Source organism: Pipistrellus kuhlii, unplaced genomic scaffold, assembly GCF_014108245.1.
Source record: "Pipistrellus kuhlii isolate mPipKuh1 unplaced genomic scaffold, mPipKuh1.p scaffold_m20_p_2, whole genome shotgun sequence".
In the NCBI taxonomy this organism is placed as follows: domain Eukaryota; kingdom Metazoa; phylum Chordata; class Mammalia; order Chiroptera; family Vespertilionidae; genus Pipistrellus; species Pipistrellus kuhlii.
The window spans coordinates 52,722,072-52,749,666 of record NW_023425515.1 but is presented as its reverse complement, the minus strand read 5'-3'; the positions used below and the strand labels follow the sequence as shown (position 1 = coordinate 52,749,666).

The 27,595-nt window shown below is 39.0% G+C and overlaps 1 protein-coding gene across 1 annotated transcript in view; it reads right to left on the bottom strand.

The window, feature by feature from the left end:
• The window catches only part of RABL3 (RAB, member of RAS oncogene family like 3), a 39,131-nt gene that overhangs the window by 6,336 nt on the left and 5,200 nt on the right, over positions 1 to 27,595 (bottom strand). Inside the window, exons 3-5 of the mRNA XM_036448313.2 lie at positions 12,114 to 12,243; positions 7,676 to 7,790; positions 3,189 to 3,339 (exon numbers count right to left, since the gene is read on the bottom strand). Of these exons, the coding sequence (XP_036304206.1) occupies positions 3,189 to 3,339; positions 7,676 to 7,790; positions 12,114 to 12,243 (396 nt within the window). The remainder of the gene's footprint in view (positions 1 to 3,188; positions 3,340 to 7,675; positions 7,791 to 12,113; positions 12,244 to 27,595) is intronic.

The window sequence follows — 27,595 nt, the reverse complement described above, 5'->3', positions numbered from 1 at the left end:
ACCACAAAAAAACACTAACAAATGTTTCCAAGATCACAAAATACTAGAAGCCAGCAAGCTCTGAGTCTGAATATTTGTCTCTACATTTCTAGACTGTGTGACATTGATTAGGTTACTTTAAAGTGTAGTTCATTTATGAAATGGGGATAATGATACTTATTCCATAGGGTTTCTGTGAAAATTAATGAGTTAATGCATGTCTGACACATAGCAGGTACTGAAATATTAGTTTCCTTCTCTCTTCATTCCAAGAAAATGCTATCAGACTGAATTTTCAGTCACAAAGCACCTAATATAAAAGATAATTCCATATATAGATTAAATAAGCGGAAATATTATTATGCAAACTATTGTATTTGAAATAATGTTTGAACACATTTATATAGCAATTGGGGCATATAAGAGACAAACCTTAAATGGACGTGCATTAGATGTTTTACAAAATGGATATTAATTATATAGTCATTGGAATGTTAAAAGACTTCAAAGAGGATTCCAAATAAATACAGTACTAAATACAAAATCTAAACCAAGTAGCAAATAAACAAAACCTCCCAAAAACTTAATTGTAAGGCTGCGCAATTTAAGCTTGACCAGGCTAGAGAAATTCTATGATTTTTAGAATAAGAATTTTAAGGCTGAAAGAGCCATCCATTATTAATCATGTCTGAGGGCAAAACCTGAAAATTAATAGCTCTAAATAGCTTGTCTAAGTTTGAGAAAGGAATAATAACTAGGGAAGGTGCTTTAATATGACCATTTTGAAATAAACGCACAACAGAGAAAAAAATTGTATTAGACACAATAAGCCTAACAGGATTTGAAAAAAAATAATCTCGCTTTCTAGAATTTAAACACTTTGACCTTTTTCAAGTACAAGATGACAACTCTGATTCTTTCTTTGATGTATACATACAGTAACTAAAGATACTAGCACTAATATTGTTACACTAGTTTATTTGAGGATTTTTATTTACTTGCTGAGTCTTTTTGATTATCTCTTTTTGAAATTCTTAACCAATTTTCTCATTTGTAGTTCCCTGTACAGTATACTCAAGATCCCCTTGTGGTTCCTGCTGTGTCCTCCAAGCCATACATGGATAGAAGGCCCAAAGTATGTTGTATGTGAACTCTGTGGAGACTCTGTGTGCCAAAGTATCACCATTTAAGTTCCTTTACATCTTGTTAACAATTGGCCCTGACTTTGTAAATAAAGTAGGAAATCATGTATTTAGACACTATAAACAGATGCATCCCAAAACACATTGAAAGTAATTAATGGAACAAATTAAGTACTATATGTAATGGTAAATTTCACTTTGGAAATAATTTTCAAAGGAAATAACCTCAGCATTATATATTATATTAGAGGCCCGGAGCATGAATTCATGCACAGGTGGGGTGTCCCTCAGCCTGGCCTGCACCCTCTCTCATCCGGGACCCCTTGGGGGATGTAGCAGTGCAGGAGGGGCAGACCTGAGCCAGGGCTGTGTGCCCCACCGCTCCCACTCATCCTGGTCCCACTGTGCTGCTGCCGCTCCACAGCTGCTCCGTAGCACTGCCATGGAGGAAAGACAGGCTCCCGAGCTGCGCTCACCAGCCGTGAGCCTGGCTTCTGGCTGAGCGGCACTCCTGCTGTGGGAGCGCACTGACCACCAGGGGCAGCTCCTGTGTCAAGCATCTGCCTCCTGGTATGTGTCATAGTGACCAGTCATCCAGTCATTCTGGTCAACCGGTGGTAACGGTCGCTTAGGCATATATATATATATATATATATATTCTAAAGAGCAGGAATCTTCTGGAACCTACATTGCTGGCCACCAGGGGCATTTGCAATGAATATTCCATGGTGGCAATTGAGAGAAATAAGGCACCTTAACTACCAAGTACAATGTAACAGAAGCGGACTCAATCATGGGGGTAGAGGTGGCTGAACCAAGCAGTGTTCACAAATGTTGGCTCTTAGAGTAAGGCATCAGAATCACCTGAGTCATTTGTTAAACCAGATCCCTGGTTTTCCTGCCAGACCTTATGAATAAAAAGCTCCTGCTATGGGGTAGTTATTTAAAAAATTTCAGGTACTGTTTGTTGGTAATATGAGGACTTTTCTTAGTCTTTTTAGCACCAAGTTCTAATTGAGTTAAATATTTCAGGAAGGGATTCAATCGTCTGTATATACGTGAGTATAGAAACTAATGCCCTGAGGCACTCCTAGTCAGGTTTGAGTAATTGTTAATCTAGGTGATTTCTAAGAGTTCCTTCCAAGATTCTAAATGTTAGTTGTAAGAAAATTAAGTGGAAAAAAGGGTTAATTGTACAGCACAGGCTCTGAAGTCAGAGTGCCTGCTTTGACTGGGTAACTTTGACTTAGTTACCTCTCTCTGCTACTAGTCTTCATCTTTAAAATGGGGATAATAATAATGCCTTCTTTATAGAGATGATATGAAGAGAATGGATGTGAGATAACTTATGTAAATAAGTAGAACAGTGCTCGGCACGTAAATAATAAATGGTAGCAACTGGTATTATTAAACCACTACGACCAACACACGTCTGAATGCCAGCACACCGTATATGCTGCACAAACCTACTTGAGAGCAAGGACGTATCTTTGTCTGGGCAACACCAACTGGTTTATATGAGGACTTTTCTTAGTCTTTTTAGCACCAAGTTCTAATTGAGTTAAATATTTCAGGAAGGGATTCAATCGTCTGTATATACGTGAGTATAGAAACTAATGCCCTGAGGCACTCCTAGTTTATAGCTTGTAATTTTTTCACTTGTCTAGTTGTTTGCTCTTTATGGTAAATTCTGTAATTTAAGAAGCTAAGAGGCTTTTCTAAAGCAAGAATAATCTAAGGTACAGTATCAGTAACTTTTCTTTGTCACCTCAATTTACTTATTTTGATTTTGGTGTGATTTTTAAAAATCTGTTGAAGAAAAAGCCCACGATTTTTACAGTATTCACAGAACAAAGTTTAAACATTCCAGACAGCATATAAGGAGACTGAAGTGACTGCCCATCTGACAGTCTATGTTGATTCCATTTTGCACCATATTTTGGAGTAGAACCAAAATAGCCTGACTTCAAGTATAAAGCTGCTTTTGTGAGAATATATGACTGGTGAAGTGTTCAGGTTCACTTTCCACGGACAATAATACAAACATGCATTAATGAAAATACACACCAAATTAATCTCTTCTGCATTGAAATCCTCAGCCAGGAAAGCAGTCCTAGTTAAAACTTCATGGCGTTTGGTTTCATGAATCTGATCCAGTTTAGTCCCTATCACCAACAGTGGGATTTGGTTTTCAGCAAACTGTTCCTGGTCATATTCCCTGTGATAAATAATGAAGAGGTGAAGAGAATTTACCTTTTTGATGTAGATGTGTAATATTTAAATGCAATTAGCTTATACTATTTTACTGATCATTCACTGATTCTTGCTCACCTATCACCTATAAACCTATTTTTCTCCTAATATCTTCCATCTACTTGTTTATTTAACAATCCATCCTCACCATCTACAGAGTTCCAACTTCCATCTAACTACTCAAAATTTGTCCCCATGAGCCTTTATAGACTACTCGAATAACTGAGTGCCTACCAGGTGTAAAAGGTAGGATGAGTTGACTTCTCCCAGAGCTCTACCTTCTAAGGCTCAGGAATTTTGCTGTATAGATGCAGAGAGTGGATTCAAACCTCAGTGGAAAGAAAACCCTGGAAACTAGCATGGCACTCAAGCCTTGTGCTAGAGGATAAAATGACAAGCTTCTGGGTATTTGCAAGGCTATAAATAAACTATACTATCATATATATTTCTGTCTATGAATTACAATGAAAATAGATTGTTCAGGGAAAACAGGAAATAGGGATGTTAAGGTCAGAATAAATCAACCATAAAGATAGTTTTAACACATGGAAAGGGAAGAAACAGCTAAACCACAAAATGAATAGTAAAAGGAAAGAACTGAGTACCAAATAGTTGTTTGTCCTGATATGAGAGCTGTGGGAGACAGAGGACAGGGAGAAAGAGGACAGGCAATACAAATCCCTCAGGGTCATTGTATAACCTTGGGCTAGTTACCTCTCTTTGTTGGTACAATAACGATTGCACCAGCATTACAATTTTTTTTTTCTTTTCTATTTCTACCCAAAGGATAGAGTGGTATTCCTTCTACAACTAATAGGAACACAGAGCCAAAAGTTATAGAATTAATTTAAATTCTATTCACATAGGAGAAATCAAAGGTTTGTATTTTTGACACGTTATAAACTCAGTTTACAATGGTCAGCAAAATCTGATTTCAAACAACTGATGACAGTAAATCAATATTGCACAATTCAATCAATACAACCCAGTTGAGCATAGCTGTTTTTCTTCCTTTAATATTATTTTCATTTCTCTTTGAATAATCTTAATTAAGGGTGTGTGTACAAAATTATTTAATTATTTTTGCCTTTCACAATAATCTGCAGAACCTGTTACTATTCAGTCTTGCAACACAATTGTTTGAACTATTAACTCCCATTTCATAAAAATATTACCATTCTATTTATTGCATCAAAGCCAATAATAGCTTGAGTTCAAGGCCTTTGATTCTTTTTGCCAATATCATGCCTGATTTAGGAGAAACTGTCCAAAAACTAAAATCTGCTTTATTAGATAATAAAGCATTGAGAGTGTCCTCTGTTAGGACTATTTTCTTTTCCTATACTAAGTATCAAATTTTTGTATTTAGTTCATCCAACATCATCTTTGATACACATATATCTCTGCCACTTGTAGTCTTGAATAATCTCTTGCAAATCAACACATATATTACATATGTAATATAACATATGCTGCACATGTGTTAATATTAACATATGTATTATACAAGAGGTCTGGTGCACAACATTTATTCACTCATGGGTGGGGGGGTGTCTCTCAGCCAGGCCTGCGCCCTTTTGCAATCTGGGAGCCCTCAGGGGATGTCCAACTGATGGCTTGATTGGTCAGTTGGATATCCTTCGCACTGCAGTGAAGACGGGAGAAACTCCTGCCATCTCTGCTGCACATGCCAGACATCAGCCCAGTTTCTGGCTGCGCGGAGTTCCCCCTGCTGGAGCACACTGACCACCAGAGGGAAGTTCCCGAGTTGAGCATCTGCCCCCTGGTGACCAGTATTCGTCATGGTGATAGGTCATTCTGCTGATCGGTTGATTTGCATATTACCCTTTTATTATACAGAATATTTATCATAACACATACATGTTGAAATATACATATAATTTGTTCTCTTATATCTCTTTTTAGCTTCCATTTTTTTCTCTTTTATTAAGCCTTACATCCAATTTAATTTTGGCAAAAATAAAAAAAATTGTATCTTTCAGATCGCTATACTTAATTACCATTTTAGAGAAGATTTAGAGAAACAAATTTAACAGCCATTATCAGCATACAATCAGCAAAATCCAAAATACAGAAAATTCTACAAGACAAACAAGCCATCTTTTTTTATTCTTTTTTTCCAAAAAATAAACTGCTAGAGGGTAAAAGAAAAATTAAAAAAAGGGAAGTTAAGATGAAAAGAAAGCAAATACAATGATGGGACCTTACTTAGATACAGATTTGAATAAACCAATATTTATAAGATGTTTGTATAAATTAAAATAATATTCTATATTAAAGGATTATTGTTAATTTTAAGTAAGACAATTATATTTTGGTTATGTTTAAAAGTTCTTTTTTTAAAAAACATATTTTATTGATTTTTTTACAGAGAGGAAGAGAGAGGGATAGAGAGTTAGAAACATCAATGAGAGAGAATCATCGATCAGCTGCCTCTTGCACACCCCCTCCTGGGGATGTGCCCGCAACCAAGGTACATGCTCTTGACTGGAATCGAACCTGGGACCTTTCAGTCCGCAGGCTGACGCTCTATCCACTGAGTCAAACCGGATTCGGCTCAAAAAGTTCTTAATCTTTAAAGTTACACACTGAAGTACACATATAAAATGATATGACTAGGATTATTATTGAAGATGTTTTGAAGTAAAACATCTGTGCTCATGGATTAGAAGAGGCAAAAAATGTTCTTTCTGGTTTGATTTATAGGTTTATTGCAATTACAATAAAATCTAAGCATAATTTTTACCAATATAGACAAGTTGATTTCAATTTTATATGGTGAGGCAACCTAGACTAGCTAAACAATTCTGAAAAGGAATAATGTGGAAGGAATCACACTATCTAATCTTAAGACTTACTATAATGCTACAATAATCAAGACTGTAGTATTGGTGAAGGGACAGGCAAGCAGAGCAATGGAATGGAATTAGGAAGTGTAGAAATAAACCCATATAAATATGGTCAACTTATTTTTGGCAAAAGAGTAAAAGCAATTCAATGGAGAAAGACTAATCTTGTCAATAGATCGTGCTAGGACAATCAGACATTCATATGCACAAGTGACCCTCAACTAAAATCTTCCACATTATAAGTAACTCAAAAAGGAGTACAGATATAAAAGTAAACCTAAAACTATAAAACTTCTAGAAGAAACAGAGGAGAAAATCTGCATGTTCTGGAATTAGGCCAAGAGTTCTTACACATGATACCTCCCCCAAAGTATCCTATATAATAAAAGGCTAATATGCAAATTAACCGAACAGCAGAACGACTGGCTGCCATGACATGCACTGACCACCAGGGGGCAGACGCTCAATGCAGGAGCTGCCCCCTAATGGTCAGCACACTCCCACAGGGGGAGAGCAGCTCATCTATTGTAGAAACCTGGCTCACAGTTAGCGAGCTCAGTGGCGATGGCAGGAGCCACTTCTGCCTCTGCAGCAGTGCTCAGGATGTCCAATGCTGGCTAGGCCTGCTCCCCATTAGTCAGAAATTCCAAGGGGTCCTGAACTACAAGCAGGCGCAGGCCAGGCTGCGGTACCCCGCACCCTGAGTGCATGAATGTTGTTCACCAGGCCTCTAGTAATATATAAAAGAAAAAACTGAGAAATTAGACTTTTTAAAAAAATATATATTTTATTGATTTTTTTTTTTACAGAGAGGAAGAGAGAGGGATAGAGAGCTAGAAATGCTGATGAGAGAGAAACATCGACCAGCTCCCTCTTGCACACCCCCTACTGGGGATGTGCCCGCAACCAATGTATAATACATGCCCTTGACCAGAATTGAACCTGGGACCCTTCAGTCCGCAGACCGATGCTCTATCCACTGAGCCAAACCGGTTTTGGCAGAAATTAGACTTTTTTTTTTTTTTTTTTTTTTAATATATTTTATTGATTTTTCACAGAGAGGAAGAGAGAGGGATAGAGAGTTAGAAACATCGATGAGAGAGAATCATCGATCAGCTGCCTCTTGCACACCCCCTACTGGGGATGCACCCGCAACCAAGGTACATGCCCTTGACCAGAATCGAACCCGGGACCTTTCAGTTCCCAGGCCGACGCTCCATCCACTGAGCCAAACCGGTCCCGGCAGAAATTAGACTTTTTAAAAAGTAAAACTATCGCTTTGTGAAAGTCACCATTAGGAGAATGAAAAGCAATGTACAAACTGGGGAAAAATATTTACAAATCAAACATCTTACAAAGTGTTATTTTGGAGGGTGCATTCTTGTGCTTGCTATAATATTTCAAACCAATTATGAAGTAATTTGGGCTTACCCATTTGTTACCAAGACTCCAGTTGGCACCAAATCCTTATTGAGAGCTTCAGATGACCAACGATACAAGTTTTGGGATGACTTCTTATTTGTTAAGTCATGTACTAAAATAATACCTAAAATAATCAGAGAAAATAATCTCAGTACAGGAACAATTCTTCTTTTCCAAATTGGCAAAGTGAGACTCAATAAATAACAAGCATTGAGCTGCTTAGTGAACCTAGCATTCTAGTCGTATCCTCTCTAATAAAAGAGAAATATGCAAATTGACTGCACTTCACTATACCCACAAGCCACATCCACCAGCCAATCAGGGAAAGTATGCAAATTAACCCAACCAAGATGGCGGTTAATTTGCATGTCCAGGCCAGAGTGAAGACTGAAGACAGCTAGAAAGAAGCCAAGTGCTGCGGTAGGGAGCGAAGCTGCAGAGAAGCAAGCAAGTGGGGCAGCGAAAAAGGCAGGGAAGCAGGTGGGGCAGGGAGAAGGGGGAGAAGCTGGTGGGGCTTCAGAGAAGCAGGGAAGCAGGTGGGGTGGGAAGAAGGGAGAGAAGCCGGCGGGGCAGCGGAGACCATAGCAGGAAGCCCTACTGCAGAAATCTTCCTCCAAGGGGCATCTAGTGTATAATAAACTCAGACACAATATTTTAAAATTTCTTCTACAAATTCTTACAAATAATCTACCAAATTTTCTTTGTCAATCTAACTTTTAAAAATTTTATAAAATGTAATTAAAACTTTTAGAATGCGTTTTCTTTCTTTTTTTTTTTTTTTTCTTCATTCAACACTTCATGTGCCTTCTCTGTCTGGTCCTAATTGCAGAACCACCTTATCAATAAAGAGGATAAAAAATACTTCAAGTATATAAGAAATTATATGCATTCAAAAGCTAATTGTTTTTGCACTCTGCATAGTATTGTTATAGACATTATAGATACACATATTACTTATTTTGACTAAAAGTATTATATAAAGTATATTAAAACAGTATTGATTTAGTTTGATACAACTGTTATTCTTTACCTGGAAAAGGTTTTCCTGTAGATTACCTGGGCATGCCTAATCAACTCAAGAATCCAATTTTTAGTTCTTTGAGAGATACAGTTAAAAGAACAAAATAAATATGTCATTAGAAGGGGATAAGAAGAAATAGTCAAGAGGCATGAATAACAGAAAACAGATGAACTTTTGAGAGACTGAGGAAAATAATAAAATGTAATGAGGCTCAGAAATACAATTAAACAGAATCAGTTAAGATCCTAGACAGAAAAGCAAAGCAGGTAATTATTCCAATAAGCTATAGATAAAAAAGGAAAAGCTTTAATGCCTCATGGAGTTTAAGTGATCTTGAGGTCAAAAGGCTAGGTTTTCAAACCCCAAACCTTTTGTATTACCCAGATTCTATTGTGAAGAGAGGATGTAAAACTGATGATTCCTCCATTTTCATATTGATTTAAAAAAGGGTAGAAGAATTAGACTTATTTGGTTTCTCTAGATTTTACAGACATTTGTAAAATGACGGTGCTTGTGCATGTCATAGCTGACTTGTTCAAGTTGGCTCAGATAAATCTGTTCTCTTTCTTGGCATCTGGACTAAACAGAGATCTGACAATTGTCCCCATATCCAACTGCATTCACTCTACCTTCTTCAATGAGGTGTTTTATTAGGCATCAAGGACACATAATTAAAGATGATTTTTAAAAAGAAATAAAGAGCTACCATTAAAAAACAGAGCTGCCTGGCTGGTGTGGCTGAGTGGTTGAGTGTCCCAGTTCAATTCTCAGTCAGGGCACATGCCTGGGTTGTGGGCTTGACCAATAGGGGGCATGCAGGAGGCAACCTACCAATGATTCTCTCTCATCACTGATGTTTCTCTTTCTCTCTCTCCCTTCCTCTCTGTAATCAATTAAAAAAAAAAAAAAAATATATATATATATATAAATAAAGCTAACATTTATTCATCACTTATATGCTACGTATTATACTTTACCAGTGTTGTCTAATTTGATTTTCAGAATAGTTCTATGAAGTAGGAATTACCTTTATTTTACACATGTGGAAACTGAGGCTCAGAAAGGTTGAGTAACTTGCCTTGAACTCAGTTAATTTGACAGTAAAAGACTGAGGAAAAGAGAATAAAGTCTCACTTTGGGGCACAGGAGTGGCAGATATTTTCTCCTCTCCCTATTTCCCAGGTATAAATATCAAAAAGCTATGGGTAAGACTTTTGGTTGGGAAAGTGAAAGGATTACAAAGGCTTAGATGAGCTATTAGACGGACTGGAAGACGTTCACTTTTTTAAAGGTTTCTATTTAAGGCTCTGGAATTTTTAAAGGCATTTGAGCACTCTTTTTCCTTATTCTCTCTCTTTCCTTTGGGTTGAGAATTCCTGTTTGTATGAGTTAGGAGGGTCACTCTGGGGCCAGAGCAAATCAGGTTGTCAGCTGATCAGAGTATGTTCATGTTCTAATCTTAAAAGAGAAAGAGGTAGAGACATACTTTAGAGATTTTCTTTGGGGATTACCAGCATAGTTCATCACAGAGGGAAGAAGGTAGGCTCTTGAGGGAAGAATGTTATTACTAAGAATAAAGACTATGCATTTGTGTGTGTGTGTGTGTATGTGTGTGTGTGTGTGTGTGTGTGTGTGTGTGTGTGTGTGTGTGTTTAAGACTTTTTCTTAAATGATTTTATAGAGCGAGGAGAGGGACGGAAAGAGAAACATCAATCGGCTGCCTCTCCTATTTCCCCACCCCCCTGTACTGGGGATTGAACCTGAAATCCAGGTATATACCCCAACCAGGAATCAAACCCACAACCTTTTGGTGTATGGGATGACAATTCAATCAACTGAGCATCCAGCCAGGGCTAAAGGGACTTTTAAAAATTTTTTTTTAATTTTAAGAAACAGAAATATGTCTCAGTCTTCTCTGTAAAATTAACAAAATATATGCAATTACTTCAGTAATATTCAAGGAAGAGACAAATCATTAATGAATAGTAGGCATAGAAAAGACAGTCAAATAAGTGGATTTAGATGGCTTTCTTCTTTAGCACTTATTAAGTTCATGACTCAATTCCATAAAATCTCTAGGTTTTAAATAGTTTTTAAATTTATTACTTATAATTTTTATCTTTAAATTTATTTTGCTCTTAACTTTTTCTCAAAAAGATCTAAACAAAAGTTCAAAAGTGTTATATATCTAAACTTTTCTTTGCTAGATCAGATTGATATCAACTTTGACAAAGTCATTTGGCTGATATAAACCAAGTTTTATCACTTGTTTCTAGTACTTTCCTTTCCCTTTTTCCGAAGAAATCTATGACTATCTTACTGGTTTTGTGTTTTTTTCACTTATATTTATTCTTTTAATATATGTCATTATTATGTTCTTTCTTGCATGACAATATCATACATTTATGTCACTATTTTATAACTCTTTTGTTTCATTTATTTATTTTTTTCTTCAGGTACATTAGGACACTTTTGGACAATATTCTATGGTCAATATCCTGTATTCTATAGTTTATATCCAGTGACAAAAAAGCTTCTTCTCACTCCTCCTTTTTTTTAAATAACATCTACAACAGCTTATGACATGGAAAGATGGTGAAAGAGGAACGTAAGGAATGAAGAAAGTACTTAGCAATTGCAGTGCTTACCTAATAGTGAATGAGTTTAAATGAGTATTAGCTAAGCATACACCAAGAGGGAAGAGGTGATATGCCAAACCTTTTGGTACATCAATCAAAGACAAGTTGAAATTATACTTCACAGTAAAAGATTTAAAAATGCATTTAAAAAAGAGAAGATAAAGAAACTCTATAGATAAATCACAGGTGTCAGTAGTTTAGTCTCTTGACATAGAGTAGGCCCTCTATGAATTGCAACTATGACCTCTATCACATGCCTTTATCTGGAAATTATTCAAGGTATTTGAATCTCTATACCTGGAGGAATTTTTTGCACCCCTAAAAATACCCTTAAGCATCTCTATTAATTAATTACATAGGACTCTCTCTAAGATGAGATGAAAGAAAGAAAGGTTTTTATTTCTGTGACATCTGGCTTACACTATGGGATTCCTAACAGTTCTACTGTATTTACCCAAAGACTAGAGAAATAGCACTCCTAAGGGACAGTGTTTTGAAAGTTCCATGTATTATGTCAAGTTTCCCAAATACAATTTTATTTCTCAATATTTATTTTATGACAATAATATAAATAGAAACACTAGACAGAGTAAATATTTAACGTTCTGAACTGAATGGTTAGAATCTAGAAACATAAACTGGAATGCAATATGCATATTTAAATTAAAAGTTGTGAGTAATTAAACCTTTGTAAATTAAGGTGAGTCCAGCATCCCATAGCACTCCATATCAGATGATCTGTACTCTTGGACCGTTAATACATGGTAGAAAAAAAAACATGCTTTACCATTTATAGAGTTGTAGAATACTGCTCTTGTGCTTTTCACACTGCTGGCACTGCCCACAGAACCTCCAACATCCCATAATTCTATATAGTAGGTCTTCTCTACTGGGGTTCCTTCTTTGTAGTCATGAACCTAAAAAATCAATTCATCAAAAATACTGATAGCCACTTCAGAAACTGGTAAGCACTCTCATTCCAGTTTAAAGTATCGGACACTACATACCAGTAAGCATAAAATCCATGATTTGTCATTTTAGTCATTCCTTTGCCCCTATTTCACATTACTGTATATTCACCTGACAAAATTCCAACACAAATTATATCCACCTTTTTCTTGATTTCCATGTCTACATCCTAGCTAGCTGAATGTGAAACTCAGAAAAATACACATTCAACCTGATGGGATTCATTTTAACTTTGAAGCTTCCTTTAGTCAATTGCATAGTGCATTTCCTATTTTTCTCTCCTAGGTAATTATTTCATACTTTCTACACTTTTTCAAATTTCCAATGCATATTCTTTGTTCTCAAACAGAGCTAGTAGCCTTGCTTCCTGTGACAGAAATAATCAAAAGAGAACTTCTACAACCTGTTCTTCCCATATTTAACCATCTCTCTGCATTTGTGCCTGTATATTTTCCCTCCAGCTATTAGAGATAGGCTGTCTGTGTCCCTAATGACAAATACCCACCTCTTATGCAAATACTCACATCTTTCTTATCAAAGATGTAGCTCCTCTCATCATCAAATTTTCCCTCTCAGTTGGATAATTCCCACCAGCATACAAATATGCCATATTTTTTTCCCCATCTTAGAAAATAAATTACCTTCTTTTGATCGCACATACTTCCTTAAGTTATCATGTTGCTTCTCTGTTCTTTTAAATTAATTTGTATTGTTTTGTGTGTTCACTACCCAAAGTCAAGTATTTTTCCATCACCATTTATCCTCCTTTACCCTTTTATGTCCCTCCGTCTTCTTTCTCTCGCGTAATCATCATACTGTTGTCTGTGTCTATAACTTGTTGTTTTTTGCTTAATCCCCTTCATTTTTTCACCCAGCCTCCCAAAGTCCCTCCCCTCTGACAGCTATCAGTCTGTTTTCTGTATCTATAAGTCTATTTCTATTTTGCTTGTTTGTTTATTTTGTTCATTAGATTCCACATTGAAATATGGTATTTGTCTTTCTCTGGTTTATTTCACTTTATTACAATATTCTCCAGACCCATCCATGCTGTTGCAAAAGGTAAGATTTCCTTCTTTTTTATGGCTGAGTAGTATTTAACTGTGTAAATGCACCACAGCTTTTTTTATCCACTCATCTACTGATGGACACTTGTGCTGCTTCCAAATCTTGGCTATTATAAATAACTATGACCCCAGGGCACGAATTCGTGCACCTTGAAAGGAACTGTGGGCTGCAAGGCTGCAGTGGGCACAGCAGTGGGTGTTGGCTCATCCTCTGTGCCCCTGCCCAGCCCCTTCTGCTGTGGCCCCTGGTCCCCTGTCTGCCTGAAGCCCCACTCCAACTGCTGCTGCTACCACATGCTGACAGGTCCAAAGGGAACCATTGTGCACTGCTGGTAAGAATGTAAATTAGTACAGGCACTATTGAAAACAGTATGGAGGGTCCTCAAAAAAAATTAAAAGCATTACTATCACATGATTAGTATCCCTCTTCTAGATATATATTCAAAGTAAATAAAAATGGAATCCTGAAGAGATATCTGCACTCTCATTTCATTGGAACACTATGCACAATAGCCAAGATTTGGAGGCAACATAAGTCTCTGTCAATGAATAAATGGATAAAAATGTGGTGGTGGTGGTGGTGTGTGTGTACTATACAACAGAATATTATATACAATAGAATATTATATACAATAGAATACTATTCAGCCATGAGAAGAAAGGAAATCCTTTTTTTTTTTTTTTTTTTTTTTTTTTTGTGACAAGATGAACGGACCTTGAGGGAATTATGCTAAATGAAATAAGCCAGACAGAGAAAAACAAATACTGCATAGTATCACTTATATGTGAACTCAAAATAAAAGGTCAAATTTATAGAAACAGTAAAAAAGTGATTTGCAGGGAGAACCACTTTTATAGCTGGACAGTGGGGGAAATAGGGAGAGGTTAAAGAGCATAAACTTTCAGCTATAAGATGAATAAGGTTTGAGGGTCTGGGGTATAACATGGTGACTAAAGTTGATAACACTGTATTAATAAAAATGAACATAAAATTAATAAAAATATACATTTTTTTTAAAGAACTGACATACTATATTTAACAAAATGCTTCACTCTTTTTATTTATTCACATTTTTTGTACAAATTCTTTTATCTAAAGAATTTTTTAAAAAAATTTATTTCCGAGAGGAAGGGTAAGGGAAGCAGAGATAGAAACATCAATGATGAGAGAGAATCACTGATTGGCTGTCTCCTGCATGCCCCATACTGGGGATCGAGCCCGAAACCCAGGCATATGCCCTTGGCCAGAATCGAACCTGGAACCCTTCAGTCAGCAGACCAGCACTCTATCCACTGAGCCAAACCAGCTATGGCAGGAAAAGTTTAAGCAAATAAGGTATTACACAGGCATATCAAAGTTCTCAAACTGTCATTAAAAGAAGATAATTATCAGACTGACAACAAAGAGAACTGGAAAATCACAGCAGCAAGGATCATTTTGGATAATGGGAACTAATTCTGTAAACTGTATTAAAAGGTATCACTACTTTGCTACATGGCATAAATAACTGATAATAAAGGTGAAATTATATGAGTTCTGTTTAAGAAACCATGGAAACATATATTTAAGCAAGATTTATAAGCAAAACCATTGAAACACACAAGTTGTTATATGGAATCAGTTATCTATTATCAAAAAGCTCAGCTAGAATGGATAAAAAAACAAAAAAAACACAACAAAACAAAACAAAACAAAAACAAAAAACTACCTCAGAACAAGGGATTCACACAGACTGAAAGTGAAGGGATGGAAAAATATCTTTCAGGAAAATGGGAAAAAAAAAAAAAAGCGGGAGTAGCAATACTTATATCAGACAAAATAGACCTCAAAGTGAAGGCCATAATAGGAGATAAGGAAGGCCACTTCATAATACTAAAGAGATCAATACAACAAGATGATATAACCCTGGTAAATATTATATATATGCACCCAATGCAGGAAAACCCAAATAAATAAAAAAAACTCCTGTCGAAACCGGTTTGGCTCAGTGGTAGAGCGTCGGTCTGCGGACCGAAAGGTCCCAGGTTTGATTCCGGTCAAGGGCATGTACATTGGTTGCGGGCACATCCCCGGTAGGGGGTGTGCAGGAGGCAGCTGGTCGATGTTTCTCTCTCATCGACGTTTCTAGCTCTCTATCGCTCTCTCTTCCTCTCTGTAAAAAATCAATAAAACATTAAAAACACACACACACACACACACACAAAAACTCCTGGAAGATATCAAGGGAGAGATCAACAACAATACAACCACAGTAAGGGACTTTAATACCCCACTGACATCACTGGAAAAATTCTGTAGACAAAAAATCAGCAACCCCCCCCCCAAAAAAAAAAAAAAAAAAAACAAAAACAAAAACCAGCAATCCTAAATGACTCACTAGATCAGATAGAATTGACAACTTCAGAACACTTCACTCCAAAGCCAAAAAATATACATTCTTCTCAAGTGCACATGGAACATTTTCAAAGATAGATCACATATTGGGTCACAGGCAAAGCCTCTCCAAATTCAAGGAGATTGAAATCATATCAAGCATATTCTCAGACCACAATGGCATAATGTTAGAAATAAACTATAATAAAAAATCAAAAAATTAAAACACTTGGAAGCTGAATAGCATGCTGTTAAACAATGACTGGGTTTCCAAAGAAGTCAAAGAAGAAATTAAAAACATCTTGGAAATGAATGACAATGAAAACACAACAATCCAAAAATCTACGGGGCACAGTGAATCCAGTACTCATACAACTTAAAAGAAAGATAAATAACCCAATAAAAAATGGGCAACGGACCTCAATAGATACTCCCCCCCCCCCCCCACACACACACACATTTTGTTATTTCATTTTTTACTGGAATCATATCCATATGAGGAAAATTGCCAAAGCATCCTTTACTGTTTTGACAGCTAGGCCCTTGCTGTGTCAGAGGAAGGCAAAACTAAGCCAGTAGAGCAGGAGATGCCCTGTCTCCAGGAACACAATGGCAGAGGAGCTGTCTAGGACATGCCTTTGGATCGATGAACAGAGGAGGATGTATGCACACATTTAACACAATGGAATCGCATCAGCACCACGAGTCTTAGCCTATTCCCTGGCATCCACTGACAGGCATCTTTTCCAAAGGATCTCTTATCCAATGGTGTTGGCACTTGGTCTTGTGATACCTCTTTATCAGCAAATATCTTTTCCTTCCAGAATGGAAAACAAACTAGAAATTATGATGAAGAATAATACAATAGTTTGTCCAAAAATTTCTTTGACATTTTCAAATGTCACCTCTCCATTTCCACTCTTGTCAAACAACTGGAAAGCCACTATGAAAATGGAATCTGGAGCACAAAAAACAGACTCAAATGCCAAAAACTCTTGATAGGAGATCAACCTATCCTTGGTTTGATCAGCTCTCCTGGCAAGAGCTGAACAATCTTTGGATTGCTATCTGGGTCATTATACAGTCCAAGATAGCGCTGGACAAAGTCTTCCAGGGTCATATAATGTTCTCCATCAACTTCAGTACTGGCATACTGTAGGAATGTGTTTCTTAACTCATGAGCATCACCTTGCTTGGTTGTCTGCACCCATGGAAAGCAATCCAGAATACAATTATTCTCTGCTTCTCTCTCTTTCTCCAGATTAAGAGGAAGAGATCAACCAAAGGACTTCTATGCGTGCATATAAGCCTAACCATTAGACACACACCAGGAGAGTGAAGGCAATGGAGGATAAGGACACATATGTAAAATATGAAAGCTGCTACATTTCCAAATACTTCCGACATTCTCTTCAATAGATTCTTTTCGAAAGAGAATATAAGAAAGGCCAAGAGACATATGAAAACATGCTCAAAGTCACTAATCATTCGAGAGATGCAAATCAAAATGACAATGCAATACAATCTCACACCTGTCAGAATGGCTAGCATAAAAAAATCAACAATGGCAAGTGTTGGTGAGGATGCAGAAAAAAAGGAACCCTTGTGCACTGCTGGTGGGAATGCAGACTGGTGCAGCCACTGTGGAAAACAGTGTGGAGTTTCCTCAAAAAACTCAAAATGGAACTCCCATTTGACCCAGTGATCCCACTTCTAGAAATATATCCCAAGAAATTAGAAACACCAATCAGAAAGGATATATGTACCTCTATGTTCATTGCAACACAATTTACCATAGCTAAGATTTGGAAACAACTTAAGTTCTTTCAGCAGATGAGTCGATTAAAAAACTGTGATACATCTACATAATGGAATACTACGCTGCTGTGAAAAAGAAAGAATTCTTACCACTTGCAACAGTATGGATGGACCTGGAGAACATTATGCTAAACAAAATAAGCCAGTCAAAGAAAGATAAATATCACATGATCTCATTCATTTATGGAATATAATGAAAAACATAAACTGATGAACAAAAACAGATTCAGAGACAGAGAAGCATCAATCAGACTGTCAAACCTGAGAGGGAAGGTAGGGGCGGGTGGGATTAAGAGGAAGAGATCAACCAAAGGACTTGTATGTGTACATATAAGCCAAACCAATAGACACACACTAGGGGAGTGAGAGCAATGGAGGGATAAGGACACATATGTAATATCTTAACCAATAGAGAGACAGAGAGAGAAAGAGAGAGAGAGAGAGAGAGAGAGAGAGAGAGAGAGAGAGAGAGAGAGAGAGAGAGAGAGAGAAAGAGAAAACAAAATTCAGCCACATAACTGAAGCTTTCTTGATCCATCTCCTTTCCCTCCAAAACCCAAAACCAACCAGGGCGGTTTCGATCCTCCTACTTGCTGCCATAACACCCTGTACACTGCTGCCATAACACCCTGTACACATCTATCATTTCTAACCACATTGCTTTATTTATCTGCCAATTTCTCTTCTATTAGACTTTGAGCATAAGGACAGGATCATGTATTATTCACCTTTGTAGTTCTAGAAAATAGTATAGTACACAGTACTTATTAGATGCTTGGCTATGTTTGTTTAAATCAACAAATAAATCTAGGATAACTCATCCTCCAAGGTTTTATTATATTCACTTTATTTTACTGAACACCAGTGCTTCTCAAGTACAGTTCTGAGAATGAACTAAATCAGAATTAATAGGAAGCTTGTTAAAAATAGAATTCTTGCCCTAATCGGTTTGGCTCAGTGGATAGAGTGTCGGCCTGCGGACTGAAGGGTGCCAGGTTTGATTCCAGTCAAGGGCATATACCTTGGCTGTGGGCACATCTCCAGTAGGAGGTGTGCAGGAAGCAGCTAATTGATGTTCTCTCTCATTGATGTTTCTAACTCTCTATTTCTCTCCCTCTCTGTAAAAAAACCAATAAAATATATTTAAATAAATATTCTTGCCCTAGTTGGTTTGCCTCGGCGAGTAGAGCATTGGTCTGCAGACTAAAAGATCCCAGGTTTGTTTCTGGTCAAGAGCACGTATCTCTTTTTTTGCTTTTGTTTTTTAAATATATTTTATTGATTTTCCACAGAGATGAAAAAAAAGGGATAGAGAGTTAGAAACGTCGATGAGAAACATCGACCAGCTGCTTCCTGCACACCCCCTGCCGGGGATATGCTCGCAACCAATGTACACGTCCCTGACCAGAATCGAACCTGGGACCTTTCAGTCTGCAGACCGACGCTCTATCTATTGAGACAAACCAGTTTCGGCAAGGGCACGTATCTCAGTTGCAAGCTCATCACTGTGGTCCAGAGCATGCTGGAGGCAACCAATCAATGTGTTTCTCCAACATTGGTGTTTCTGTCGGTCCCCCTCTGCTTTCCACTCTCTTTAAAAATAAGTGGAAAAAAATATCCTTGGGTGAGGATTTAAAAAAAGGTCCAGAGTTTGATTCCAGTCAAGAGCATATGCCTGGGGTTGTGGGCTCAATCCCCAGTGTGGGGCATGTAAGAAGCAGCTGATCAATGATTCTCTCTCCTTATTGATGTTTCTAGCTCTCTCATCCTCTCCCTTCCTCTCTGACAAAACCAGGAGGAGAATGAGGAGGGGGATCAGCAGCAGCTTTTAGCGTGGGGCTCAAGAAAACCTGTATTTTTAAAGAAAGCTCCCTAGGTGATTGTTACATAATTAAGTTTAGCAAGCATTGCAGTATACCATTTTTATCTCTAAAATTATTTCAAATGTCTAATGTTACCTCCCCTAAAAGACTAATTCCTCTAAGAATAGCCGCTATGTAATACAATTCCCAGGTAGCATGCCCTCTTAAGCATTCAATGTACCAAGTCTGTTACCCAGATCCCTTTTGGCTACACATAGTCCCAAGCCAGCTTGACAAAATACCTTCCCTAATCACCTTTCATTGTTTCCCTCAAGAATTAGGAGAAAGTATCCTTCTTCCTTTCCAACTTGTTCAACTAATACTGTTTAACTTAATTCAAATGGAATGAGTCCTAAGAACTTTAAACCAGTAGCTAGCTTGTAGTTATAATATTATATCTTTCACATGGGTGAGTGATCTCCAAGGGAAAGCTTGACATTATAAAAGGTATTGCTCTCCACACAATAAGTAGTTTTTTGGTGCTATACTAAGAGACCAACATGATGAGAGGGTGGACTCTTACTGCCAAACTATAAGCAATGTGTTTCATACTTAAACTAGAGGCCCGGCGCACGAAATTCATGCATGGGGGTGGGAGGGAGGTTGGTTTGTCCCTCAGTCCAGCCTGCACCCTCTCCAATCTGGGACCCCTTGAGAGATGTCCGACTGCCCATTTAGGCCCAATCCTGGTGGGCAGTTGGACATCCCTCTCACAATCCAGGACTGCTGGCTTCCAACTGCTCACCTGCCTGCCTTCCTGATTGCCCCCAACTGCTTCTGCCTGCCAGCCTGTTCACCCCTAACCACTCCCATGCCAGCCTGATTGATGTCTAACTGTTCCCCTGCCGGCCTGTTTGCCCCCAACTTCCCTCCTCTGCCGGCCTGGTCACCCCTAACTGCTCTCCCCCGCAGAGTTGATGGCCTTCAACTGCCCTCCCTTGCAGGCCTAGTGCCTTGCAAATCCCCTCCCCTGCTGGCCATTTTGTGTCCACATAGGGGCAGGATCTTTGACCACAGCCATCTTGTGTGTTGGAGTGATGTTTAATCTGCATATTACTCTTTGATTAGATAGGATAGAGGCCTGGTACACAGGTGGGGGCCAGCTGGTTTGCCCTGAAAGGTGTCCTGGATCAGGGTGGGGGTTCCCTTGGGGCGTGGGGTGGCCTAAGTGAGGGGCCTGTGGTGGTTTGTAGGCCAGCCATGCCCCCTGGCAACCCAAGTGGAGACCCTGGTATCTGGAATTTACTTACTTTCTACAATTGAAACTTTGTAGCCTGGAGTGGAGCCAAACCTCCTGTTTGCCCAAGGCAGCAGCCATTTTTGTTTGGATTTTGTTTACTTTCTATAATTGAAACTTTGTAGCCTTCAGTGGAGGCTTAGGCTGGCAAGGAAAGCTTGGCTTCCTCCCTGGGGAAATGCCTCCCTCCTGCTCTCTGTGGCTGTAGCCATCTTGGTTGGATTTATTTGCATACTCGCTCTGATTGGCTTATGGGCGTGGCTAATGAAGCAGAGTGATGGTTAATTTGCATATTACTTTTTTATTAGGTAGGATAGGTCATCAAGGACTTAATAACATCCTTACAGACTTTAGAGTTATACAAAGAAAAATTTCTCTACAGGTAGCAAACAGTATGTGGCTGATCATCAAATGGAAAAAAGGAACCATACTCCTAATGCTGCTTCTCACTCAACTCTTGACATTTTATTGGAAACAAAATTAAGACTAAGTACAAAAGGTTTTGTCTCATTTAAATAGTTGATTCATTGTTTGTAACTTTTAAAAACTAAAATCAAATTTAGTAAAGAAAATAAGACACATCAAGAAAGAATGCTGAATGTTATAAATGCTAATAAGTTTGGTCTGGTATATACGCCTGCTTATTATTATCCTATCTAAAAAAAGGGAAATATGCAAATTAACCATCACTCTGTCACGATAATGGCGGTGCCCATAGCCACAAGATGGCGGAGCCCAGTTCCCTCAGCCTCACTGTAGCCCCCAGTCCTGGGGGGGCTGCTGCTGAGAGCGGGCAGTGTGAGTGGCCTGGCGGAATGCTTGCTTCACTGCTGCAGCGATGGAGGGCCTCTGGGCAGTGGGTGTGGAACAGCCAAGGTGGGATGCTTGCTTCGTCGCTGGGGCAACGGCCCAGCCACAGAGGGTCTCTGGGGGACAGGGGGCCAGCCTGCAGCCTCTGTGGCTGAACGCAGGCCCAGAGAGGAGATGGCAGGCCTGCCTCCCATGGAAGCAGCACAGCTCCCGGGGGCATGCTGCGGTTCCTGCTGGCTCCTGTGGAAGCAGTGGGCAGCCTACTGCAGCGTGATACCGTGCAATGGGCTACTAGTTAGAGAAATAAAAAGGTAAGAGGTCTTAGAAGAGAGTTGGGAAAAAAGAGATGATGGAAAAGAGCAACTAGGAAAGTGCAGCAAGGAGCAGGAACTGAATTTGACTCATTCACTGCTATACAGGCATACCTCAGAGAGATGACAGGTTTGTTCCAGACCATTGCAATAAAATGAGTGTCATAATAGAGCAAGTGGTAATGTTTCACTGGTGCAGGGTGTTGCCTTCATTTTGCAAAAATCACAACATCTATAAAGCACAAGAAAGCAAAGCACAAGAAAATGAGGTATGCCTGTAGTGTCTGATACCCAGTAGGTATGCAATATACTATGTACTGAATGAACAAATGAATGAATGACTACTATAGAGATTGCTGCTAATTATCTCTCCTTTCTAGTAATCTTGTTTTGCCTTCAGCCAAGGTCAGTCCCTCCTCTAAAAAAAAACACACAAAAAAACAAAAAAAACCCTTCACTTTTCCCTTCTATTTCGTATCCATTCAATCTTTTACTTAACCTCTATTTAAAAAAAAAATGTTTTTATTGATTTCTAGAGAGAGAGAGAGAAAGAGAGAGAGAGAGAGAGAGAGAGAGGGAGGAGGGGAAAGAGAAACATCAATGAGAGAAAAACATGGATTGGCTGCCTCCTGCATGCTCCCTATTGGGGACGGAGCCTGAAACCTAGGCGTGTGCCCTGACTGGGAATCAAACTGGAGACTTCTTGGTGCATGGAAGGCCACTTAACCAATTGAACCACACTGGCCAGGGCCCTTTACTTAACCTCTACACTTTGTCTTTCTTTTCTCTCTATCTACTCACATCATTTGCTTCCTGCCACTGACATTCCTTGCACTTTCAAAGGTCAGCAGTGACTTCATCATCACCAAATTCAACTTTTTTCTTCTTCTCACTCCTTACATCTCTATAATATTTCATACTAAAAATCAATCCTCCCTTTGTGAAATTCTCATCTCTCTTTGCTCTTATAGTATTTCATCATCTTGGCTATTCTCCTACCTTTTGATAAATCTTTTTCTGAGCCCTCTTTCACCTTCAACTTTCTAAATATACACCAAAATTCTTCACCAGCTCTTCTCTTTCTAAATGTTCTTTTCTGAAAACCTCATCTCTCATCTCCATACAGATGATTTCAACTCCCCATCTTCTCTTGAACTTCAACTCATTTTCAAATGCTTTCTGGATAGCTTCAGGTGAGTAACTTATGTTCTTCATCATGCCCAGGCCACCCATTCAATCAATAATGGTAATATAATTTTCTACTCTTCACAAACATCTCCTGAATTGCTATAACACTAATTTTCTGCATAAGTGTTGTTTATATAAGAACTTTCTGTGATGATAAAAAAAAAATCCAGCCGGGACCAGTTTGGCTCAGTGGATAGAGCGTCGGCCTGCGGATTGAAAGGTCCCGGGTTCGATTCTGGTTGAGGGCATGTACCTTGGTTGCGGGCACATCCCCAGTGGGGGGTGTGCAGGAGGCAGCTGATCGATGATTCTCTCTCATCGATGTTTCTAACTCTCTATCCCTCTCTCTTCCTCTCTATGAAAAATCAATAAAATATATTTAAAAACAAACAAACATCCAATTCAGTAACCACTAGTAATATGTGACTACTGCTGAGGAACTAAAATTTTAATTTAATTAGTTAATTTAAATTTAAAATGCCACATGAGTCTAGGGGTTATTGTATTTAACAGCATTAGAATACTTTTTTCTTACTACTATTGTTCCTCTAGAACAAGAGGAAGTACAGAATAGCTGTCAAGAACACAAGTCTATTCTTGAAATAGATTGCCTGGGTCTGAATCTCAACTCCATCACTTATGATCAGTAAGGCACTGGACAAGTCACTTAATAACTTTGTGCCTCAACTGTTTCATTGGAAAATACGGACAATAACAGTAACTACCTGAAGGCTATTGTGGGAACAAAATGAATTAGTATGTAAAATAGGTGCCTAGTCTCCCCAAAGGGTTAGCCATCATTCATTATTATTATCAAAGATCATTTATTTATACACCTTGTTCCACCTACTAGACCCCACTCCATAGTCTTAGAGAGGATAGAGATTGCTTTTAAAAAAAGTTTATCCCCAGTGCTTGCACATTATGCTATCCAAATAGAAAGTCCATAAATATTCATTGTATGCAATATGTAAATTAGAGTTAAAATCTCATTAAAGTGAACAAGAAATGACAAACCAATTTCCTTATTTATAATCTGTGAAAAGATTAAGTTCTGTAAGTCTTGTTTTCATAAATAAAAGTACCCATGCATTCATATTAGTCTCATCAGATTTGGTGCCACAAAATTAGAAGACAGAAATGAAGAATATCACAAAATAAAACTTTTCTGCTCTGCAGTGCATCCTCAATCCAAAAGTTAATAATTACTGAGTATATGCACTAAGTTCATTAGCTTTATCTAGTACTTGAAATTAAACAATTACATTATCACCTTTATCACTGCTATTTTTAGCTGGCTCTTAAACAGATGTGAAATGGGCTAAATGAGACAACTGTTAGTGTATACATGGGTCTATCCTTTCCACAGATGTTAATAAGAGAAGTTATAATCCTTCCTATATAATAAAATCTTAATTTGCAAATTGTCCCCTTGACCAGGAATTCAACTGCTTGCTATGATGTGCGCTGACCACCAGGGGCAGTTCAGAACAAGTGGGCTTAGGCAACCTGGCCCTGGCAGTAGGCAGCAGTGGAGGCACTGCCGGCCCCAATGGGCCCTGTCGAGAGTGGGATGGTGGAGCAGGTAAGCGGGCAACGCCAGGCCAAGATAGGTGTGAGTGGGGGCCCTGATTGCCCCGCAGACTGAGACCAGTGGCAGTGGCAGGGGGTGGGGCCACCACCCAGCTCCCATGCACTGAGGGGGCTGAGACAGAAAATTGGGGGGGTGGGGTGGGGGGGCGGCGCAGCAACCAATCTCCTGTGGCACTGGGGTAGGAGGGGGTTGGGGGGAGGCTGCTGGCTACCTGGAAGCAGGGGAGATGAGGATGGAGGTGTGGTGAAAATGTGGGGTGTCCACAGAGCTCACTCTCTCTCCATGCTCCCTTCCCCAGAACGCCAGGGCTCATGAGCCAGAGAAGCTCCTGGCGCTCAGGTGCCAGACCCCCACGAGAAGCCCACCCCGCACCTGTGTGGCCTCTTCTGGGTGAGCTAGGCCGCAGCTGCTGAGACTGCAGGGACCAATCAGGCCCCAGAGCAGATCTGCGAGGCCAGCCAGGAGAGAGCATGCTGCCCGCCTGGTTCTATGGCACCACTGAGCGGCCCAGAGGCCCACGCTGCCCACTGGTACTGTGACTCGGGCAGAGGGCAGTGCGTGGGGGTCCAGGGGCCCAGGTGCTGCCCAGGGCCCAGAGGTCAGCTGGAACATGCCCTTCCACACTGGACACTTGCGCTTCAATAGCCAGCCAGGCCTACGGACCGCACCCGCTCATGAATTCTGTGCACCGGGCTTCTAGTTGCAATTTAAAGCTGCTAGGAAGAAAGTGTCCTAAACTACTTAGGTAAAGGCTTTATCAGATTTAATCATTCTTGCTAAGGGAAGAAATGTTCACTTTATAATAACAATAGTCAAAAGGATTTACATATCTATGACAACTTTACTGAAGATTATCATTTAATGCCTTTTCTTACGCTGTCATTTAAAAAATTCACTCTTCTCAAAGATCAATCAGCCCAAGAAAAGTAAAAGAGCAAGGTTCCTTTGAGTCCCACATTCTCCATTCTTCCAAAATAAGCAATTTAGGCCAGGGTAGCTGTAAAGGAGTCAATTAGTATTACACTCATTCTCATTCCAGTAAAATTATTCACATTCTTGACATTTGTCTTTGACTACTGTAGTCTTTATTCTAGTGTTCCTTGGAATATGGGGAGAGTTAAAAAATCTGCAGTCTATTATGCTAAGCGAAATAAGCCAGTCAGAGAAAGACAAGTATCACAGGATCTCACTTACATGTGAAATCAAATGAACAAAATAAACTGCCAAACAAAATAGACCCAGAGACATGGAAGCATGGAACAAACTGATACCAGATTTAAGGGTATACTGAAAACTTTCTGAGATTGGGAATGAGAAAAGGATGCATGCCCACTGTCACCACTTCTATTCAACATGTATGTACCGGAGATTTAGCCAACTCAATATGAAGGGAGGGGAAAAACGGTAAATTACACGAACAGACTGAGCTCTGGTTAGAAATAAAGGGCAGGGAGCAGAAAATTGAACTAAAGTTCGATTTAGAATTGTAAAGCACTATACTTTAACTTTGCTTCTTAAGCTATGATCTTCTCTACAGACTTGTAGGCTAGGTAAAGCAGGTATTATTAACTTCAACTTGACTAAGACTCAGAGAAGTAAAATGATTACTCTTTAAGGTCACTCTTTAAGAAGCAAAAGGCAAAATGAAGACTGACTCACGGTGTGGGAGTTTAAATCTAAGTCTGTTTTGTCCCCCCCCGCCCCCAATATGTCTTCTCACAGGAAGGGAGCTAGAAAGGTGCAAAGGAACATTTTGTGCAGAACTTGTTATCGAGTCTCCCAAACTTAGATAAAATTGCCATTATCTCGAACTCATTATCTAGAATGTGTTTTTCTTCCATATCTAAGAATCTGGGAACATGGTAGGCTGAAATGGCAGACTGGCACTCCCTGACTTTACATGCATAGAAATGTCATAAACTATTAAAAAATAAATGATCAGGACAAGCTCAAAAGACAGGAAAATCCCCAGATACTGAAAATTAAGAAAGAACTTAAAATCAGAGTGAGAAGTGGGAACTGACCTAGATTCAGAATAGCTTCAGGGTCTGGCCCCTGGAGTTTTTGCGCCCATCCAGGAATAGAGATTTGTTTTCCAGTTTTTAAGGTAAGAGTACCTGTGGGTGAGTGACAAAGACCAGACTATAATTCTCTTCATGAAATCTGGAGCCTTGATGAGCTACCCTGTCAGTGAAAGAGAGTAGGAAAAATTCTATGCACTGGCTCAGAAAAAGATGAAAAATAAAAAAACTTTCTTTCACCGACCTCACTTAGAGGTAATAGAGAATAGAGAAAAAGCCCCAAGAAATGGAAACGACAGGCCTATGCTTTAATTGAATATTAGGGGAATTTACATGATCTAAATGGCATGGAAACTCCTGAGAAGTTATAAGGACCATTAAAATCCCTAGGACAGCTGGAACTGATTTGGCTCAGTAGATAGAGCATCGGCCTGTGGACTCAAGGGTCCTGGGTTCGATTCCGGTCAAGGGCATGTACCTTGGTTGTGGGCATATCCCCAGTAGGGGGTGTGCAAGAGGCAGCTGATCAATGACTCTCTCTCATCGATGTTTCTAACTCTCTATCTCTCTCCCTTCCTCTCTGTAAAAAATCAATAAAATATATTTTAAAAAATAATAAAAAAAATAAAATCCCTAGGACAGTGGTCGGCAAACCGCAGCTCGCGAGCCACATGCGGCTCTTTGGCCCCTTGAGTGTTCTAACTCCACTTCTTCAAAATAGACTTGCTCAGGCTGAAAACTGACTTCTGCACATGGGCTACGAAGTTTCAATCGCACTGTATATGCATGCCCACACGTGGTATTTTGTGGAAGAGCCACACTCAAGGGGCCAAAGAGCCGACCACTGCCCCAGGGCTCTGACAGCAAGAGAAATGAAAAGGTACTGACTGGACTTTCACAACACAACATATAGGACTTTCACAGGAACAGGAAAAATACCTTGCTCAAGATGCGATCATCTTCAAACAATCATACACCATACAAAAAGATGCATTTTCATGAATTAGAGTCAATATATGTA